General features: G+C 39.5%; 1 protein-coding gene and 1 pseudogene across 7 annotated transcripts in view; one reads left to right on the plus strand and one right to left on the minus strand.

Moving 5' to 3' along the window:
• ADAM32 (ADAM metallopeptidase domain 32) overlaps nucleotides 1-19,257 on the minus strand; it is a 252,915-nt gene that overhangs the window by 178,266 nt on the left and 55,392 nt on the right. For all 7 annotated transcript variants that reach the window (XR_014063396.1, XR_014063397.1, XM_081524007.1 and 4 more), the window contains exons 11-12: nucleotides 10,511-10,647; nucleotides 1,946-2,123 (exon numbers count right to left, since the gene is read on the minus strand). Coding sequence is in view for 5 of the 7 variants with exons in the window: in XM_081524007.1 (XP_081380133.1) it covers nucleotides 1,946-2,123; nucleotides 10,511-10,647 (315 nt within the window). In the remaining 2 variants the exon portion in view is untranslated. The remainder of the gene's footprint in view (nucleotides 1-1,945; nucleotides 2,124-10,510; nucleotides 10,648-19,257) is intronic.
• LOC145518876 (pleckstrin homology domain-containing family B member 2 pseudogene) lies at nucleotides 5,354-6,079 on the plus strand (annotated as a pseudogene).

Here is a 19,257-nt window from a genome sequence, read left to right on the forward strand (position 1 = left end):
AGCCATAGAAATCTACTGCACAATATAATGAATATAGGCAATACTACTTGACTATAGCGAATGTAAAGGAGAAAAGGAAAGATATATCCATCTGGATGCAGAGTTCCAGAGAATAGCAAGGAGAGACAAGAAAGCCTTCCTAAGTGATCAATGCAAAGAAACAGAGAAAAAAATCCCTATAATTATGTAATGTAGTAAATATCACCATATCAGCAACCAGATAACAATATATAAACATATATAAATATATCACAGTAACACACTGTACAACTTAAACTTACAATATTTTACTTCAAATTTATTCAATTTAAAAAAAATGCTCAGAAAGAAATTTCCTCAATATGGTAAAGCACATCTATTTAAAGAAAAGCTTATATCTAATATCATATTTAATGGTAAAAGTCAGAAAACTTTCTCCCTAAAAATAAGAACAAAGGAAAGAAGGCCACTCTCAGCACTTGTAACAAAAACTATAATTCAGAAAAGTCCACTGCAATTTTTATACTAGTGATGTAATTGTTAAATAAAATTTTTAAACTTTCAAAATAAGCAATCTATAGAAGAAATAAATAAAGAAGATCTGAATAAGTTAAGAGATACACAATGTGCACAGATTGGCATAACTAATATTGGTAAGAAGGTAACTCCCCTCAGATTGGTATATGAATACAACACAGTCCAAATCAACATCCCCACAATTATATGCCAATTCTTCAACTTACATGGAAATAAACTGGTCCCAGAATAGTAAAAGTATCTTGAAAAAGAGGACTAAAGTTTATTGATTTACACAAAATGTTTTTAAGACTTACTGTAAAAGTACATTAGCTAAGACTGTGGAATTGGCATAAGGACAGACAAATACACAGAAAAGTATCAAGGGAAAGACACATACATATGGTTGTTTATTATCATAGGAACAGGTATTAACTGTTCTCTAAATGTTTGGTGAATTCACCTGTGAAGGAAGCCATTGGTCCTGGATTTTTTGTTGGTAATTTTATTACTATCATTACTGATTCAAAGTCATTACTGGCAATTGGTCTGTTCATCTTTTCTATTTCTCCCTGGTTCAGTATTAGGAGAGTACACATTTCTAAGAATTTGTACATTTCTTCCATTTTGCCCATTTTACTGGCATATAATTATTTGAAATAATCTCTTATGATCCTTTGAATTTATGTGGTGTTAGCCGTAGCTTCTCCTTTCACATTTCTGGTTTTATTGATTTGGGCTCTCTCCTCCATGGACGGAGGAGCCTGGTAGGCTGCAGACCATGGGGTCGCTAAGAGTCGGACACGACTGAGCGACTTCACTTTCACTTTTCACTTTTATGCATTGGAGAAGGAAATGGCAACCCACTCCAGTATTCTTGCCTCAAGAATCCCAGGGACGGCGGAGCCTGGTGGGCTGCCATTTGTGGGGTCGCACAGAGTCGGACACGACTGAAGCGACTTAGCAGCAGCAGCAGCAGCAGTGGTTATATGGGAAGAGGGAAGAGGGTGATATGGGGGAATCAGAATCATTCACTGTTCAGATTGTAACATTAACAGTTTTCCCTCCATTGTGATTCCATTGTGAGGCAATACCCTAAAGGATACTTTATGGTCTGCTCCCATATTAATCTTCAATAAGACACTTACCAAATGTCCAGAGGTTAAGCACAGATTTGAAAATACTATACATATTTAGTCTGGAACCAAAAGCTCATTCTAGACTTCCTTTTTTTCCTATCAGCAATAATTTTAGGGGAATAGTCTTAACATTTTTCCAAAACTCTTCAACCTATTAAATCTAGATAGCATATTCTTATATGCATTTTAACTTTATTTCATTATTGCTGATATTTTGCATGGTACCTAGTCATATTTGAGATATAAAGCATTTATTACAAAGGGATGAACAGAAACAATAAATTTATCAATTTTCCAATTATTAGACTTACTTCCTCAGTACCACAGTCACAGACTTCATTTCCCTCCACTCTGCCATTGCCACAGATTGATGCCGGCACTCTTTGCATTTGTGGCTTATTCTGAAGACACTGGGCCCCCATGTTTGAAATGAAATTTTCAAAGTCACTCAAACTGCAATCGCTAAAAGTCTTCATACCACTGGATTGCCTAAACATGGATCCGTATATATAATGTCATTGGCAGTATTCTTCTGAAAACACAATTCTATATTATACAAATCAATTTCAAAAGTTAAATTCAAGAGGTAATGATAAATGTTCATAACAAATGTTTAGAGGCCAGTCATTCCTCAGGAGGACATGTGATTTCATTCACTGAACACATATTCTCTTAAAACAAAATCAAGTTCAACAGGAAAAACTAAACAACCCAATTAGAAAATGGGCAAAGGATTTGGATACACATTTCTGCAAAGAAGACACATATAAATGAACAACGGGTATATGAAAAGGTCATCAACATCACTAATCATCAAGGAAGTGCAAATCAAAAGAAAAAACAATGAGCTACCACCTCATACCTGTTAAGGTAGCTATGATTATTTTTTTAATTTATTTCTTTAACTGGAGGAAAATTTCTTTACAACATTGTGTTGGTTTCTGCCATACAACAACATGAATCAGCAGCTATAATTATATGTATGTACCCTCCCTCTTGATTCTTTAAAATATAGATAAACAGTGTTGGCAAGGACATGGAGAAACTGGAACCTTAGTACACTGTTCAAGGAAATGTAAATCCAGTCTCTGCTGAAGACAGTAAAGAGGTTCCTCAAAAAATTAAAAATAGAATACCATATGATCCAGCAATCCTACTTCTAGGTATATATCCAAAACTATTGAAATTAGAATATCTAAGTGATATCTGTACTCTTATGTTTATTGCAGCAATATTCACAATGGTAAAGATACGGTAGCAACCTAAATGTCATTGAAAGATGAATGGATAAGCAAAATGTGGTACATACTTGCAATGGAATATTATTCAATCTTTAAAAAAAGAAGCAAGTTCTGCCATATGCAACAACAGTGCAGAATCTCAAGGACATTATGCTAAGTGAAATAAGCTAGTCACAGAGTATGAAATATTTCATGATTTCACTTATATGAGATATTTAAAAGATTCAAATACACAGACGCAGAGTTGCCAGGAGGCTAGGAGAAGGGGGAAATGGGGAGCTGTAAAATGGGTATAAAGTTTCAGTTATACAAGATGGATAAATTTTAGTGATCCGCTGTTCAACATAGTACCCATATCTAAGTGATAATTTTAAAACTGGTTAAGAGAACTCCTGTTTAGTATTTCCTCTATATATATACATATATATATATGTATAAAGAATACACTAGGGTTTCCCTGGTGATCCAGTGGTTAAGAATCTGCCTGCCAGTGCAGGAGACATGGGTCCAATCACTGGTCCAGGAAGATCCCACATGCCTTGGGGCAACTAAGCTGCACCACAGCTTCTGAGTTTGCACTCTGGAGCCCTTGAGACCCAAGCAACTGCTGAGGCTACGTGCAGCAGCTACTGAAGACCAAATACCCAAGAGCCCATGCTCCACAGCAAGAGAAGCCACCACAGTGTGAAGCCCATGCACCACAACTAGAGAGTAGCTTCCACTCTCCACAACTAGAGAAAGCCCACACACAGCAACAAAGACCCAGGGCAGCCAAAAATAAATAAATAAATAAATACCCCCCCGAAAGAAAGAAAAGAACCGAGTAATTTTGGAGAATGACAAGATGGCTTCCAAATGACCAAATGACTTCCAAAGAGTAGGAAGACTCTAAGCTAACCTCCTCCCATGGGCACATCAAATCTACAATTTACAGAGCAACTACTGATGAGAAAGATTAGAAGAGTAGGATAAAAGATCTTTTACAACTAAAGATATGAAGAAGGAAGATGAGTGGGAGGGGTGGAGACATGGTAAAGTCAAGATTCACACCCCTGAACGGGTGACCCACCAGTGACCCACCAGTGAACGGGTGACCCATTCAGCTCTAGCCTCCCCAAGAGCACCCTCCCCCACCAGTCAGCTCTGCCCTCACCACCAGCCTCCCCAACAAGGATATACCACTAACCTTGGTATCTCTTGAACTCTGACCCCACCAACCAGTGGGCAAACACCAACCTCAGTACCACCAGAGCCCCATAGCCTGCCATGTCAGGACCCAGCTGACCCACCAGCAGGCAAGCAACAGCCCCAGGACTCTCTGAGCTCCAGACCTACACATGAACAGATTAATAGTATTTCTGAGACACCTTGGGCCCCTTATTCGACCAACCTGGGATTCAGCCCTGCTCACTAGCAGGCTGTCAACAGCTTTGGGACACACTGGACTGTGCAGTAAGCCACTTCAGGAACTGGTCCCACCCACCAGCAGACAGATACTAGGTCCATGCAGGACCCCTGGCCCCACAGCCACCCATCTCAATCCCAGTTCCAGCATGCACTGAGCAATGGGGCTCCACAGCCAGCCTTCTTGTGACACAGTTCTACCCACCAGTGGCTGGTGGCATCTGAACAAGGCAGAGATTAGCAATCAACTGAAGAGGGGCCAGCCCAACCAAGTCTACCAGACAACCCACAGTAGCTAACCCATGGCAACAGAAGGATACTCATGGCCCTCTCAGGGGGAACCACTAGAGCATATAGCACTGGTGAGCGGAGAGGAATGTGCTCCTGGGAGTCCTTACTCCCTTCACTTCTGAACTCATCTGTTGTACAGACTATGTTAAAAGTTACCTACTTTTTAAAAGCAGATATATATTAAGTCATCAAAATAATATATTAGGAAGGTCACTGAAATAAAGAATGAGGTTTGTACAAATACATTTTAATGTTCTTTTGCTACTTGGTTTAAATTAATTCCAATATATTAACTGTCTTCTATATGAGGTCAACGTGAAGTAGAGAAAATAACAAAGATTTGAGTCAGATAAACTTGTTGACTAGTACCAATCTTGTGACTTAATGAGATTTTAAGCAAAGTGATTAAACTCTATAATTCTCAGTTTTCTTACCTCCAAATAGGGGTAGTATCCATCTACTTCACAGGCTTGTTATGAGGATTAAATGCTAATAAACAAGTAAAATGCCTAATTAAACTCTCCGGCTTATAGTAAGTGACCAATAAATCATTGATGACATTACTGACATCAGCTACAGTTGTCCACCTGTAACCTGTGTATCTGATGTAGAGTCGTTTAGGCTCTGTGCACACAAGGGCATTTTAAAAAAACACATGGAGGACGTCGGACAGCGGCCGGGACACTAGCACGAGGCAGCCGGAGCCAAGTAACCTGGCAGTGTCCTTTAGCTACGGACCTGTTGCCGTGCGCGGTGGTGGCCGGAGGCATGGCAGGTGAGAAAATGGCATTTGTGAAGAGTGGATGGTTGCTGCACAGAGTACCACTTTGAAGTACTGGAAGAATTGGTTTGACCTGTGGTCAGATGGTCACCTGATCTATTACGATGACCAAACTCAGCAGAGTGTAGAAGATAAGGTCCACATGCCAGTGGACTGCATCAGCATCCACATGGGACATGAATGTCGGGATATTCAGCCACCAGATGGGAAGCCAGAAGACTGTATGCTGCAGATTGTTTGCTGAGATGGGAAAACCATCAGTCTTTGTGCAGAAAGCACAGATGATTGTTTGGCCTGGAAGTTTACACTCCAGGATTCCAGGACAAACACAGCTTATGTTGGCTCAGAAGTCATGAATGATGAGACAGCTGTGGCTTCCTCCCCACCTCCTTACTCAGCCTATGCTGCCCAACCCCTGAGGAGGCATATGGCTACGTTCCATACAGTGGTGCATACCGACCAGGAACTCAAGTTGTCTATGCTGCAAATGGACAGGCTTATGCTGTACCCTATCAGTACCCATATGCAGGACTTTATGGACAGCAGCTTGCCAAGCAAGTCATCATTCATGAGCGGTATCGAGATGACAGTGACCTGGCGCTGGGCATGCCGGCTGGAGCAGCCACAGGCATGGCCTTAGGGTCTCTATTCTGGGTCTTCTAGAGTCCTTGGAACCTAGATGTGCATAGCTTCTGAGACCCCTATGTGCAATAATATAATTTGCAGGGCATTTCTGTTTGTTACAAATGTTTTTAATAATAGGTTTAATAGTTCTTTTGAAAGTAGTGACAAAATACTTATAAGTACATAAAAGTACTGCAGAGAAAGATTTGGACTGCTGTTTAGCTAAAATGTGTACCATATGGGGGCACTGGCTCATTCGAGGAGTTTCCTTATAAAACTCTCGCAATACTTTATTTGAACCTGTTTTGAAAGGCCATTTTCTTTTTAGAGTTAGGCCTTAGTTCCTAAGGGATAATTTATTTCAGTGTTTTGCTGGTAACATGGTGATGTATGAGTGAGTGAATGACTGTGGCAAGAAACACTACAGCTTTTTTGGTTTAATGTTGGACTTTGAAACCTCAGACCAGAACTGCCTGCATGTCACTTCAGGAGTTATAGGCTGGAACCTTCCTTAGGCAGCGGGATGATATCCCACAGCCTCTGGGGTTCCAGCAAAGCAGACTGTCCAGGACGATGGGCGGGATGGCAGTTCCCCCCTTGAAAATGATGCTTTTTCATTTTATTCTTATTTGTTTTTGGTTGTGATACTTGGAAAGCAGCCCAAATTAGGAGTAGACTTGAGTGTCAACATTTTAGGGCTTTATCATTTAAAACTTGAAGAAGGCACAACTCCAAAAAAGTGTGTGGAGGTAGATTTATTTTATTCAGAGGCATCATGTTTTTAGTGTTTGCTTCGAGCATTCTTTATTGCCACTTCAGCCTGCTGCTGCTGCTGCTAAGTCACTTCAGTCATGTCCGACTCTGTGTGACCCCATAGATGGCAGCCCACCAGGCTCCCCCGTCCCTGGGATTTTCCAGGCAAGAACACTGGAGTGGGTTGCCATTTCCTTCTCCAATGCATGAAAGTGAAAAGTGAAAGTGAAGTCACTCAGTCGTGTCCGACTGCCACTTCAGCCTACTTATAGCTTATTTTTATACTTGTTGAGAAAGTAATATTAGGAGAATGGTGAGGAAAGTGAAAGGAGAGCCACAGTTGCAGTGTTCCTGTTTCGGGGGATTGGGCTGCACTGAGGATGTGTTATGTCCCTCTGAAGGCTGTTGGTGAGCCCGTCTCCTGTCCTGTGTAGGACGGAGCACTGTTGCTGTCCCTGAGCTCTGCGCTGCATGATGAGGGAAACTCAGGTTATAGATGGGAATTTTGGCCTAGAGACATGAATGACCTGCTCAAGATACCTCTCCACCTGACCAGGACACCAGCCTTGCTTTTATTTCTGACTTTAGTGTCACAGAGAAGCTTGAATCATTTAATTTTGAGCCCCAACTTATATGTGAAGCTCTGAAAAACCAAGGGTCCTGCATTTCTGTTATTTCTTATTTATCTATATAAACTTCAAAACTTCAGTTATTCCAGTTTTCTGTCCCGCATGTTTTAAAAAAATGTACGTTTACAAAAGAACATTGAAGGTCTCTGCCCCTATACTTCATGTGGCCATGTTTCCATAAAATACACTCCTGGTAGCACAAATTGTTTTTATTTTATGTGGCCAGTTACAAACACAGTCTTTTGTTTTATTTATCAGTCCATCCCACCTCTAAGGCAGACTTAAACAGATCCGTCTCTGTATGAAAACTAGATGCCAAATGAACTTTGTGATGACCACATGTCTGTTTTCCTAGACAATTTTACTGTACCTGTTGACACTGGAGAGTCTGTTTCCAGCTGAAAAGAAGTATACTTGGCTGTCATCTCTTTGGATGTGTCATGTGGTGGAAAGTTGCCAGATATTATGTGTGACAACACTAGTTTTGATGGTTAAAAATATTACTTATTTTACATCATACGTAATAAGAATAGCTTTGTTCAGATGGTAATCATTATTCAAGCTGTATCCTTTACAAACAAAATACTAAACTCAGTTTTTAATTTTGCACTGGAGTGTTAATTTTGAACTAGGAATTACTGGAACCACAGATACTGAGTTATGTCACTGAAATGCCCTTGAAGCAGATGGTCTCCCTGTGTTCCCCTGGCTGCCCCCTGACAGAGTGGGGGGAGCTGTGGACTGAAGTCCTGACATACATGTGATCCCCTATCTCCAGTCCCTGTCCCTAGCCGGGCAAGCCTCGCTGGGCAACTGTAGTTGATTCTGGAAGTTCACTGTCCCTAGTGACTTGATCCTGAGAGGAAATACATGCTCAGCATAAAGATGGGCTGAGATGCTCCATTTCCCTGGCCCCAATTCTCATAGATGCCAATCTTTTGGTCGCCTCACTTAGGTAGTCCTAAATCAAGAAGTTAGGTGAGTTGGAAGGAACTTGTTCACTTTAACTAAAGTAAAATGTTTAGTCAGCATTTTACTTCCACGTGTACTTTTAAATAACTGGCCGTTGATATTGCACACATGCCAGTCTGCTTGCTTCTTAGCTCTGTTCATTTAATTTCTCGAGTGAACTTCAGGGTTAGATTTAAAGAGAAGGGACAGATGAGCAACTGTGTTTCAGATCAACATTCATGAAATGGGCCGTTACTGGGATGCAAAATCTGGATCATGGGAGAACCTCCTGCCATTGATACTGAATGACCCATGTTTGTTTTCTACATTAATTGTGATTCTGTGCGATCTTTTTCTCCCTCCCAAGTTTATAGACACCGGCATGGAATGCAGTTCCATGTTTTTCCCCTAGGGTTGATCTTTTCTTTTTTCTTCTGATTGCTTGCCTGTCTCTAGTATTCTGTTGTGTCCTCAGAACCAGTTTTTCCCTGTATATGCAAATTGTATGTTTATAAGTGAAAATGTTAATACATTAAATGATTGTTAACCTTAAAGCATAAAAAAATAAAAAACACATGGAAAAAGACAAATGGAAATAATAATACTTGCTTTACTTACATGCTTTCTTTAAAAATTACATAAAATAATATATGAGAAGTACTGCGGATATGCAAAAGATATCTATATACATTTATAGATAGATCTTATATATTCATTTATATACCTTACAGATAGATGCAAATAAAATTGTTAAATTTCATAAAAATTAAGATAACACTTGCCCTACACACATCAAAAAAGTTTCTTTAAGAAAATGGAGAATATGTATGAAAGCATTTGATATATCATAAAGCAGTATACAAATCCAAAGGTTTATTAACACAGATTCTAAAGCCACAATGACTGGGTTCAAAAGTCTGGACTGCCACAACCAACTATCTGACCACAGATAGTTATCCTTTTTATAATTCAGTTTCTCATCTGTAAAGGTGAGAATATTAGGACCTGCCCTAAAGAGATGCTGTGAAAACCAAATGATACAACATATCTAAAGTGTTTGAAATAGCCTCTAGCACACAGCAAGTACAATGTAAATATTGGTTACTTTTATCATCATTAATACCAGACTCTGGGTGAGCTACACAAAGCATCTTATCATAAGCATACCTGAAAATAGTTGGCCAAATGGACAACAGGCCCAAGATGGCAAATCTCATATTCTTTATACAGCTATATGTATCTTATATTTGATTCAATAAACAGTATTATAATTTATACATTGAAATTTAATAAAATTAAATATTTTATACATATAAATATTATTTTTACATGTACACATGTAGAACTAGTTTATAATGTAATATGTCTGTATATAAAAATATGTATGTATTTGAGCGATTTTTAGAATGTAAGAGCTAACCTTAGGTGGTGCTTAAAATTATAAAAAGAGTATGTTTTCGAAAAGTAATGGCTTGTTTTCACCGTTGACTTTTGGTTGTTCTTCAGTTATGAATAGGTCATACTTAGCATAGGCCCTTTTTACAAATGAAAAACTTTAGAATACTAATGACAGCTGCTATAGTCCTTGTATGATATACCATGTGAGGAACATTGGTAAATTTAGAAATCACTGTAACTAATCCATCACTTATTTGTGAAATTTTACAATTTAAAAAACACTTTCCCATTTTATTTTCTCATTTCATTCTTATATCACTCTGGAAAACAAGACAATAGGCATAATCATTTCCATTTTAAAGATGAGAAAAATAAATCTAAGCAAGGTCTAGTAATTTATCCAAAGTCACACAAATGTTATGTCATTTAGATTGCAGGTTTCCCAGAATATTAATATACTCTAAAAGCAAATCCAAAAATTTTGTCTGAAAACAAAGGTCACTTGTTTTGAGTACAGCATATTTTTAAAGATCCTAATTAAGTGATTTCATAAAATACACAGTCTATGGGAAATTCCTTTAGTAATGTATCTTGCAGACTGAATTTGTTATTTTGTTCTTAATACTAACCTTCCACCAAACTACTCTTAGGCTTAAAATTTCATGTTTAGATTCTATGGTACTTGGTCCATTTATATAGTTAATTTGCACTATAAGCAAATACTAAAAATTTTCACGTGAATTATTTAAACAAATTATTGATAAATTCAACAAATAAATAAAATTTATTTTTGGAAAAACTTACAGGGCTTTTGTACTCATTATGCAGATGGCTCCTGAACATCGACATTTCTTTGGGTCATCATATGATATTCCCAGACTGAGTCCCAGCATCTGGGTGACAATAATTGAAAATGCCTCCAAAGTTAGCTCCTTGGGATACTACATCAACAACAAAGAAAATTCAAATAAAAGACAATTCACTGAAGGGTGGTAAAAGTAGTATTCTTCTAATTAAAATCATTTTATTGTTTTATCAAATACTTAAGAATATGGAAATACAGTTCCTTAGACAACTAAGAACCTGAAGCTCTTTTTATGAAACTTTGTTGAGATATATGCATATGAACCTATGTCTAGTTTTGCCATGATTTAACAATTGAATGTCTAAGATAATCCTTAATAATTGTCATAACTACATAAATGGGCTATTTTTACATCAGATTTTTGGCTATATGGACCATGATCTTCCATTTGCCTAATTTCTTAGACCAGTTATCATGTTCATTCAGGATAGTCCATATGATACTCCACCTCCCAGCTCACAAAGTGGCCACACAACCAAATTACTCAGTTGTAACTATACTATGTGCTTCCAGTCAATATTATCAAAGATACAGTAACTAGTATCAGGAGAAACCACAGAAAATAGATCCTCAAGAAAGCTTTCTTATGATTAAGCTGTCACAAATATAACAAATGCACAGATACCTTCCCTGCCAAGGAGAAATGGGACAATGGTAATTCACGATATGCAATGACATCGTAATTTCTCAAATTATTGTCAAATGTGGCATAAGATAAGGTGCAGGTAGAGGCTAAGATGTGAGGCTCATCAAGGCACTTCACTCTTAGAAAAACAAGCTATAATAAATACTGTGGGGTCAACTGGCTTCTTATGGAAGTGCTAGAGGAAGCATATTATGAAATGGAATGGAAAAACTATAAATGAGCAACTGAGAATGTAAATAGGCAATCAGAAAGCCTCTACGGCAGCACAGTAGTGACTCATCATCTCCTCTAGTTATTGGCTTGAGGACCAAGCTCAGGGCCTACTTATAAGTACCGTAGGGTTATAGCACCAATTTAATTATCAAACTTCCCAGATTTGATACAGGAGTCAGAATCTGAAACTTGAAATGGGAACTAGAATGACACAGACAAATATCACTGGACTTCTCTTGCCAGTAGAGTATGCTTCCCTATAAACAATGAAAAAGTCCCTACATTTAAAAAATGACACTTTTAATGACAATACCTGGAACTTTTGTCTCATTACCCCTGCTTATCTCCAGGTCCCTAATCAGAATTAAATTACAACAGGAGTGATATTAACAAGATCACAACATAGGTTTTTCCCAACTCTACTCCCTGTCACAAGAACAACTGCAACTATTCATGGACAAGACACCACTGAGAAAATCCCAGAACATGGAAGTGAGGCTGAAGTACCATGGGCACCAGAGATCAAGACAGATCTCATTAGAAGGTTAGCAGGAGCAGCTATACATGAATGCATTACTCCTCCCCAACCCTGGTGCAGCACAACACTGAGAGGTCTTCCCAGGCTATGGTCCCTCCAGTGGGAAAAGAGTACAGAGTGGACATCTAGATCCCCGCTGTGGGTCACTTCTGGGAGCCCTACTTTGGTCTTGCCCCGTGAGGATCGCAAAGGATGAGTGGGATTTGACCACTGCAAATCTGATCATGACAGAGAAGGCGGGGTAGGGGTGAGGGTTGCAACAGTCAATGCTTGGACCTTGGCAAGCCAACTTCCCATCCATAGCAACTGTAGGTCCCAACTAGAAGATCTGCAGAGCCAGGACAATGGAAGTGTATGACCATGGAAGTCAGTGAGGTGCAGATCTGCCGGATTTGAGTCCTCAGATGAAAAGCCTTGCTAGCCCTGGACCCTCTACCCAGTCAGCATAGCTGTTTATAGCCCTGGCTAATGACTGGTATAGCCCCTGGCTACCCCTAACCAGAAGCCTAGTTAGAATACCTGGTAGCTGCATAGTACAGCAACACTTGAACAGAGAGTATGGCAAGCAGAGTTGATTGTTCACAGAGCAAAGCCAATGGCACTGTTTGGCCAGGAAACCTGGAGTAACAGATAGTTTGGGTTGAGCCCACAAAGAGCTAAGCTGATTCTCCAATTCCACCTGGGCAAGGAAATAAATTCATAGCCCTACCATTGCTAAATATAGCCTTCAGAAAGCCCAACCAATGAATCTAGCCAGAGCACACAGGAAGCTGTGCCATCTACCCAACAACCCTGTTTACAGTGGCACTTGAACAGAGAGCACAGCCCATGGTTTTCCCCATCTTTAGAGTAAAACCCAGTGGTCCCATGGGGCCAAGGAATTAAGGTCACAGTCTGCCTAACGTGGGTCCACAAAAAATGAGGCATGCAAGTCATGTGGCCTATTCTGCCGCCTTGTCAGGGCAGGGAAGCTAATTCATTCCTCAGCTACTGCTGAGTCAAGATCTTCGTCCTTGCCTTTTAGGAAGGCTGCTCAGTGAATCTAGACAACCACAGAGCACATCCTACTGCCTCGTTTGGTCGGGGAACCATGCCAGCAGTCCTATCTGACACTTAATACCCCTCATCCTTGACATCAGAACTTGGACACTGGCTCTCGCCCCAAAATAGAACCTGTCTGCCCAAGGACATGTCCGAAAACCTAAACTGAGCTGGCTAGCGAAGAACTGTCTGCCAAAGTAAGCCTGTAAAGTCTGGAAGAGGAGACCAATTACTCAAATGCACAGATACCAAAGCAAGGAATGAAGACAGTAAGAAAAATCAGGTGAATGTAACAAATTAAAATTAAACTAAAAATGCTGCAAATAAACGACCCAAAAGGAAAGGAGATCTGTCAGAGAAATAATTCAGAATAAACTTCTTAAAGAATTTTAGAGAACTACAAAAGCAGACAGATAACTAAATGAAATTAGAAAACAGTGAATGAAGAAAATAAGTTCAATGAAGAAATAAAAATCAATAAAAAAAAAAAAGATCTCCTAGAGCTTAACAGTAGACTTGAACAAACAGAATAAAGAATCGGTGATCTAGAATGCAAGAATATTTAAAAATTATTCAGTCAGAGGAGCAAAACCTTAAAAAGAATGAAAAAGAGAGAAGAAAGCCTACACGACTATGGGACAAACACACAGACACAGACACACACACACACACACACACATACACACTAATACCCATATCTTAGGAACTTCAAAAGGAGAAAAGGAAGGGACAGAAAGTACATTTAAAGCAAAATGGCTGAAAACTTTCCAAAACTGGGAAAGAAATGGACTTCCAAGTGCATAACACACAAAGGATCCTGAATAGGTGGAACCCAAATAGGGCTACATGAGGACACATTACAATTAAATTCTTGAAATAAAGAAAAAGAAAGAATTTTGAAAGAAAAAGAAGAAATCAGGTTATATACAAGGGAACTCCCATAAGACTATCAGCGTATTTCTCAACAGAAATATTTCAGGTGAGGAGAGAATGGGATTATATATTCAAAACGTCAAAAGGAAAAACTGTCAACTAAGAATTCTATGCCCAGCAAAGCTGTGCTTCATCAATGAAGAAGAGATCATGATTCTAAAACAAATAAAAGCTAAAAGAGCTCATCATCACTAGAGATGCCTTACAGGAAATACTAAAGAGAGTGAAGTTGAAGTAAAATAATGCTAATTAATTAACATCATTAAAGCATAGGAAAGTTAGCATAAATGTCACAGTTAATGGCAAGTGTATAGTCAGAATTAGATACTGTGATAGCATAATGGTGGTGCCTAATTCACTCTAGTTTAAAAGTAGAAAAACAAATATACTAAAACAATTATAGTAAAATACATTATAGGATATATAATATAAAAAAGATGTAAAAGCACATAAACTATAATTAATAACTAAAAATGAATAAGAACCTGGAGAAGAAGAGAAGTAAAAGTATAAAGTTTAAAAATGTTACTAAGTGGGAGAAGATCAGGATGACAGGATAGAGGCACCTGGAACTCACTTCCTCCCACAAACACATCAAAAATACACCTACATGCAGAACACATCTCACAGAATATCTACTGAAAGCAAGCATAAGATCGCATACAACTAACTGCAAGCAGGATTCCTAGATAGTGGAGCAGGATGAAGGGACAAGGGAAAAGAGGAACTGGAATGGGACCTCTGTCCCTAGGCAGGGAGCCGTGAAAGAAGAAAGGTTCCTTCACTCTAGAAATCTCCGTTACTACCTGGGAGGTCTGGTGAGACAGATAGGGAGCTTCAGAGACTCAAGGGGAGAATGTGGGAGGTGGATCATGCCCAGCAGGGCACAGAGAGACCAGCACAGACTGCCTTTGCATGTCAGCAAGCTTCCCACATGCTTCCTGGAGTGTGCAGTGGCCAAGTTCTAAATCTCAAGCATCAGTGGACAGTCTGGGGAAAGGACTCAGTTTGGTTATACAGAGACAGCTTGAAGAGCCTGGAATATGGTCTGGGTCATGACTGGGAGTGTGCACAGAATGATGTGGGAGTCCACCATTAGAGTCCCATTGTCAACACACAAAACAAGGTCACAGGTGCAACATAGCAGCCTTCTTGTCAGCATGCTCACAACAAAGCATGGTTTCCACCACTGAGGGTTTTGCAAACTTTCCAAACATGGAGGTGGGGGAGCTGAATTTTAAACTGATTATCCATGCTCCCAAATCAGGCATAGGGGTATAACTTTGGGAGGATTCAGACCAGTGAGTTTTGGGACCAGAACAGTGCATGCAAGTCTGAGGGATATCTGAGCTGATTATTGGTATACCCATGACAGAGGTGCTTCCAAGTGCCACAATCAGCAAACTTTGTGGGCACATACATCAAGTGGCGGGCAACATCACACAATCACACATCTTAGTAGACAGCACCTGGGGAGGAGTTCACAGCAGCTCCTGTCCCAGAAGGAGTGCTCAGTCCCTCCTACCTCACACAACAGTTTAAAGAAGGATCTGGAAGCTTCCATTCCAACAACTGAAGAGCATATTCTGTCCCCAACAGGGCTGTGACAACCACAGAGCAAAGAAGAGGCTCTGTCCAACATCCAGAGCAGGTTCTTGTCAGCACACCACAAGCACACCCCCTTATCAAGGGGACAAGGGCCAGCACACCCTGAGAAAGGCATATCAAGCATTCATATCAAAACAGCCCTTGAACCAAAATTATTGGACTTACACAATCTTACATACAGGGTCAGTTCCACATAACAACAGATCTTCAGACCAGAGTAGATAACTGTTGCTCTTAAATTCAAAGAGTCAGAGAACTATAAGGAAAAGGCAGAGCAACTACTCCCAATTGAAAAAAGAGAAATCCTCTGAAAAAAACAATGTAACAGACCTCACAAATCTACCAGAACCCAAGTTCAAAGAGCAGTTAATAAAAATGCTGAAGCAATTAAGAAAGACTTTCAATAGAAACACACATTATTGAACTGACGAACTAGAAACTATAAAAAGGAGCCAAACAAAATTGCCAAGACAAAAACCAAGCTAGAGGAATACCTCAGGAAAGAATAAAGAGACAGAGCCAAAGCAAAAACAACACCCAGTTGTGGATGTGACTGATGATGGAAGTAAAGTCCTATGCTATAAAAAACAATATTGCATAGGAACCTGGAATGTTAGGTCCATGAATCAAGGTAAATTGGAAGTGGTCAAACAGGAGATGCCAAGAGTGGACATCAACATTTTAGGAACCAGCCAGCTAAAATGCACCAGAAAGGGCTAATTTAATTCAGACAACCATTACATCTACTACTGTTGAGAAAGAATCCTTCAGAAGAAATGGAGCAGCCATCATAGTCAACAAAAAAGTCCGAAATGCAGCACTTGTGTGCAATCTCAAAAACAACAGAATGATCTCTATTCATTTCCAAGGCAAACCATTCAATACCACAGTAATCCAAGTCTATGCTACAACCACTAATACCGAAGAAGCTAAAGTTGAACAGTTCTATGAAGACCGACAAGACCTTCTAGAACTAACACCAAAAAGAAGATGTCCTTTTCATCACAGGGGTCTGGAATAAAGAAGTAGGAAGTCAACAAATACCTGGAGTAACAGGCAAGTTTGGCTTTGGAGTACAAAATGAAGCAGGGCAAAGGCTAACAGTTTTGCCAATCGAGAATACACTGCTCATACCAAACACCCTCTTCCAACAAAACAAGAGATGACACTACATATGGACATCACCAGATGGTCAATATTAAAATCAGACTGATTATATTCTTTGCAGCAGAAGATGGAGAAGTTCTATGCAGTCAGAAAAAACAAGACCAGGAGTGACTGTGGCTTAGACCATGAACTCCTTATTGCAAAATTCAGACTTAAACTGAAGAAAGGAGGGAAAACCACTAGACCATTCAGGTATGACCTAAATCAAATCCCTTAGGATTATACAGTGGAAGTGAGAAATAGATTCAGGGGATTAGATCTGATAGACAGAGTATCTAAAGAACTATGAACAGAGGTTTGTGACATTGTACAGGAGGCAGGGATCAAGACCATCCCCAAGAAAAAGAATTGCAAAAAGGCAAAATGGTTGTCTGAGGAGGCCTTACAAATAGCTAAAAAAAAGAAGAGAAGCTAAAGGCAAAGAAGAAAAGAAAAGATATACCCATTTGAATGCAAAGTTCCAAAGAATAGCAAGGAGAGAGAAGAAAGCCTTCCTCAGTGACCAATGCAAACATATAGACGAAAACAATAGAATAGGAAAGACTAGAGATCTCTTCAAGAAAATCAGAGATAACAAGGGAATATTTCATGCAAAGCTGGGAGATGGGTACAATAAAGGACAGAAATGGTATGGACCTAACAGCAGCAGAAGATATTAAGAAGAGGTGGCAAAAATACACAGAAGAACTACACAAAAAAGGTCTTCACGACCCAGATAACCACAATGGTGTGATCACTCACCTAGAGCCAGACATCCTGGAGTGCAAAGTTAAGTGAGCCTTAGGAAGAATCACTATGAACAAAGCTAGTGAAGATGATGGAATTCCAGTTGAGCTTTTTCAAATCCTCAAAGATGATGCTGTGAAAGTGCTGCACTCAATATGCCAGCAAATTTGGAAAACTCAGCAGTGGCCACAGGATTGGAAAAGGTCAGTTTTCATTCCAGTTCCAAAGAAAGGCAATGCCAAAGAATGCTCAAACGACCGCACAATTGCACTCATCTCACACTCTAGCAAAGTAATGCTCAAAATTCTCCACGCCAGCCTTCAACAGTACATGAACCGTGAACTTCCAGATGTTCAAGCTGGTTTTAGAAAAGGCAGAGGAACCAAAGATCAAACTGCCAACATCTGCTGGATCACAGATAAAGCAAGAGAATTCCAGAAAAACATCTATTTCTGCTTCATTGACAACACTTAAAGCCTTTGACTGTGTGGATCACAACAAACTGGAAAATTCTTAAAGAGACAGGAATACCAGACCACCTTACCTGCCTCCTGAGAAACCTGCATGCAGATCAAGAAGCAACAGTTAGAACCGGACATGGAACAATGGACTGGCTCCAAATTGGGAATGGAGTACGTAAAGGCTGTATATTGTCACCCTGCTTATTTAACTTATATGCAGAGTACATCATGAGAAATGCCAAGCTGGGGAAAGCACAAGCTGGAATCAAGACTGCTTGGAGAAATATCATTTGCCTCAGATATGCAGATGACACCACCCTTACGGCAAAAGCGAAAAGGAACTAAATAGCCTCTTGATGAAGGTGAAAAAGGAGAATGAAAAAGCTGGCTTAAAACTCCACATTCAAAAATCGAAGATCATGGCATCTGGTCCCATCATTTCATGGCAAATGATGGGGAAACAATGGAAACAGTGACAGACTTTATTTTTCTGGGCTCCAAAATCACTGCTGATGGTGACTACAACCACGAAATTAAAAGATGCTTGCTCCTTGGAAGAAAAGCTATAACAAACCTAGACAGCATGTTAAAAAACAGAGATATTACTTTGCCAATAAAGATTCGTATAGTCAAAGCTATGGTTTTTCCAGTAGTCACGTATGGATATGAGAACTGGACCATAAAAAAGGCTCAGCGCCAAAGAACTGATGCTTTCAAATTGTGGTGCTGGAGAAGATTCTTGAAAGTCCCATGGACTGCAAGGAGATCGAACCAGTCAATCCTAAAGGAAATCAGTCTGAATATTCATTGGAAGGACTGATGCTGAAGCTCCAATACTTAGGCCACCTGATGCAAAGAACCAATTCATTGAAAAAGACCCTGATGCTGGGAAAGATAGATGGCAAAAGGAGAAAGGGACAGCAGAGGACGAGATGGTTGGATGGAGTCACTGACTCAAAGGACATGAGTTTGAGCAAACTCCCAGGGATGGTGAAGGACAGGGAAGCCTGGCATGCTGCAGTCCATGGGGTCACAAAGAGCTGGTCATGACTGAGCAACTGAACAACAACAGAAAAGTTTGAAACATTTTAAAGAATTATCATACTTCTCGGTTGATCACTTGTTTTGATTTTGAAGTTATTTTATCTGTAAGACTACTTTTCCAATTTTATACCTACAAGAAAAAAAATCTATTTAGGTTATAGAAATATCTTTGCAGATAATTTTTCATGATGCACTCTTTGATATAGTAAGGAATACATGTGTATTTGTGATATTTTATTCCACTTTAGCTTCCAAATATTTGTAATAAGATATTTTGCACTTCAGAATACTATTAATTCTACATATTTC

Source organism: Giraffa tippelskirchi, chromosome 8 (assembly GCF_054371585.1).
Source record: "Giraffa tippelskirchi isolate mGirTip1 chromosome 8, T2T-mGirTip1v1.2.pri, whole genome shotgun sequence".
Taxonomy (NCBI): domain Eukaryota; kingdom Metazoa; phylum Chordata; class Mammalia; order Artiodactyla; family Giraffidae; genus Giraffa; species Giraffa tippelskirchi.